At 41.7% G+C, this 3,515-nt stretch overlaps 1 protein-coding gene across 1 annotated transcript; it reads left to right on the top strand.

The window, feature by feature from the left end:
- Positions 1 to 710: 710 nt before the first annotated feature.
- On the top strand, positions 711 to 3,311 carry LOC104432719 (scarecrow-like protein 34). The gene is given in 3 exon segments (XM_039307084.1): positions 711 to 1,313; positions 1,376 to 3,074; positions 3,077 to 3,311. Coding segments are annotated over 3 exon segments (2,334 nt in total). The 3' UTR covers positions 3,109 to 3,311.
- Positions 3,312 to 3,515: the final 204 nt, after the last annotated feature.

The raw sequence follows: 3,515 nt of genomic DNA, 5'->3' as shown, positions 1-3,515 counted from the left end.
TGATTGTTTATGCTTATTATCATTGTGAGCCCATTGAGGGGCATATGAGTATGCATGCTAGGTTTCCTTCTGGGTCAAGCCGCTAGTTTTATAGGTGGAGACCTTGCCAAGAGGGAATCTTAGTCGCCTTGTCACATGGTATTGTGCCAAGACCATAGTTTGATATTTAGCAAAAGATTGGACGATAGATGGAATATTGAGATGTGGTTTTCTATAAGATGAATCGATAGAATAGATTATTGATGTGTGATATAAGATTAACCAATGAGATGTCCTATTGATATATTTATTGATAAGATTGATCAATGGATTGAATCATTGACGTTTGTTATAATATTATTGATTTAACAAGAATTTTCAGATTTATATATGATTATGTTAAAGTGATATAACTCATTTTTATTTTGTATGCGTTTTATATACTGAAATTGAGATAAATGAGTTGTAATATTACTTTGTAAAGTGCATAGTGATTGCTAGATCTGCTTACTAGATCTGCTTTGAAGATGTGTACTACTCACTAATCTTGTAGTTGCTCATTCCTCTATTTTCAAATCTTCTTAGGTTTCTCGATTAGTGGACAATAGAGCATGAGCAATTTTGTTGGGAGACTTTTGGAAGTGGACTTTGGATATGGTTTGAGACTGTGTCTTTTGAATGAAAGGAAAGCCGTGTCACCCCTATCTATGTAGGATTTGGGGTGTGACAAGATGACTATGGATACTTTGTTCTTTCATTGCACCAATTGTGGTAATGTCGATGATCTTCCAATAGACAGCCATGCCTTTTCACCTAATCCAGGTCAGCACCTGGGTCTTGCAAATGATTTCCTTTTGGATGACCCTTTTCTAGACCTTAAATCCTCGGATATTGCTTTTGTTTCGAATAAAGTAGACCCTGCAACCAATCTCCCATCGAAACCGGTCGACCTCGATAATGGAGATTTGATCTTTCCCTCGACAAGCATGAGCCTAGATGGAGGCTCATTTGGTCCATCTAGGAGCTTGAGTAAGGGCCAGAGTCCAGAGAGAGATTCTCTCTCCCCCTCGAGGGACAGTGACTCATTGGATCCCGTTCTAAAGTACATAAATCAGATGCTTATGGAAGAGAACATGGAGGAACAACCGTCGGTATTCGCCGGTCAGGTTGCTCTGCAAAATACTGAAAAATCATTGTATGATGCCCTTGGTCAGCAGAATTTGGAACAGTCTGATAAGAGCCCCTCACAGGTTGAGTTAAGCCAATATATCGAGAGCCCAGCTAGCAACCTTTCTGGAAGTAGCAGTGCTCACAGAAGCCGTGATGCTACAAACGTTACTCTTAGCTCTAGTGACCTGGCCGATGCTGATATTCTGTACACAATCGGGGAACATAGCCATGCTGTGCTGAAAATCCTGACCAAAACTTCCTGTGGAATGTGGATTCCAATTTGCAGTTCTTGGCCAATTCTTCAAGCAGCATCACCAATTATGATGATGGGTCTGAGGAATCTTTGCATGGGCTACTTGTCAAGAGAATTTTCAGCACTGGAGAGTCTATGATTCAGTTCAAGAAAGGATTAGAGGAGGCCAGCAAATTCCTTCTCACCAACAATCAATTAGCAATTAATCCAGAGGACAGCAAACCGTCCTCTGAAACAAAGAAAGGAACCACAAGAACGCGCATCGAGGAGGAGATCGACATGAGGAGCTCATCTAATGGATTCAAGGGATTAAAGAATCACGAGAGGGAGGAGGATGCTTTTGAGGAAGGCAGGGCGAATAAGCAAACAGCTTTGTACACAGAAGAGAGTGAGCTTTCAGATTTGCTCGATAAGGTGTTGCTCAGCACTGAAAATTGTCCGAGTATGTGTTCTGGCGACAATTCTGTGGAGAGAGGGGTGACAAAAGACATACGGCCACCAAGGAACAAGCGTGGTTCCAATAGAGGTAGGGGCCGTGGAAAGAAGCAGAAAAGCAAGAATACTGTTGACTTGAGAACTCTTCTGATTCTCTGCGCACAAGCTATCTCTACTAGTGATTTCAGGAGTGCTAATGAATTGTTGAAGCAGATTAGAGAGGACTCTTCTCCATTTGGGGATGGCTCTCAAAGATTGGCCCATTACTTTGGCAACGGGCTGGAGGCACGATTGGTGGGCAACAACATTCGGATGAATGACTTTTTTTCTACTATTGTTGCCAGGACGACCTCAACAGCCGATTATTTGAAATATTACCACCTTAACATTTCAACGTGCCCATTTGTTCAGTTCTCCATGTTCTTTGCAAATTACATGATTTTGAAATTTGCAGAGAAAGCCACTACCCTTCACATTATAGATTTTGGCATTGCATTTGGTTTTCAATGGCCAAACCTCATACAGAAGCTCTCTTCTCGACCAGAAGGGCCCTGTAAATTGCGCATCACAGGAATAGACCTTCCACAGGCTAGTTTTCACCCTGCAGAAAGAATAGAGGAGACAGGTTGCCGTTTGAAAAAGTATTGTGAGCGTTTTGATGTAGCTTTTGAATTCAATTTCATATCATCAAGGGATTGGGAATTAATCAAAGTTGCGGATCTCAAGATTCAAAGCAATGAGACAGTTGCTGTGAATTGTTTAAATCGGTTTAAGAATCTCCTTGATGAGACAGTTGAGGACAACAATCCACGTGATGCTGTGTTGAATCTAATCCGGCAAATTAAACCGGATATTTTTGTTCATGCTGTACGTAGCGTCTCCTACAATGCGGCCTTTTTTGTGACAAGATTCCGAGAGGCACTTTTCCATCTCTCTGATGTGTATGATTTGCTTGATGCTACCGTTGATTGTGACGACAAAGAGAGGTTGGTCATTGAGAGAGAGTTTTATGGACGGGAAATCATGAATGTCATAGCATGTGAAGGCTCGGAAAGAATTCAGAGGTTCGAAACGTACAAGCAATGGCAGGTCCGTCATGTGAGGGCTGGGTTTAAGTCGCTTCCTTTGGACCAAGATTTCATGAAGTTATTCAGGGGTAAGATGAAAGCATGGTACCACAAGGATTTTGTGCTCGATGAAGATGGCAACTGGATGCTGCAAGGTTGGAGAGGCCGGATTTTTATGGCTCCTCCTGTTGGGTGCCTACTTAGGATGCTCCAAAAAGAATGTTTTCTGTCATGGACATGTAGATTACTGGGATTGTTCCCAAGTCGACAGGTCAAGGATTCGTATTAAAGTGGCTGAGCACGAACTTATTTCCGGCTCCTCTGTTGGTTGATGTATCTTTTACTTGCAAATAATTTTGAATCTGGAATGTTTACCTACTATTTATCTAATTCTCGAGATAGGAAGATACAATTTGCAGCTTCTATGCGCACGCCATTGGGAATTTGCTGCTAATGCTCTGTTATTTGTCTATTCCATACCTCACAAGTTCTGGAAGTAATATGGCAGCTCGAAGATGATGATGGGCATGGTGCAGCATTATCAGGTTTAATTTGTGCTGTTCTCTTGATGACTTTGTTGTCTGCTAATTTCCTAGGAGACCAAAAGCTGT

This window comes from Eucalyptus grandis, chromosome 2, assembly GCF_016545825.1.
Source record: "Eucalyptus grandis isolate ANBG69807.140 chromosome 2, ASM1654582v1, whole genome shotgun sequence".
Lineage (NCBI taxonomy): Eukaryota > Viridiplantae > Streptophyta > Magnoliopsida > Myrtales > Myrtaceae > Eucalyptus > Eucalyptus grandis.
Note: the sequence above shows the minus strand (reverse complement) of the source record. Positions and strands in the feature narration are given on the sequence as shown.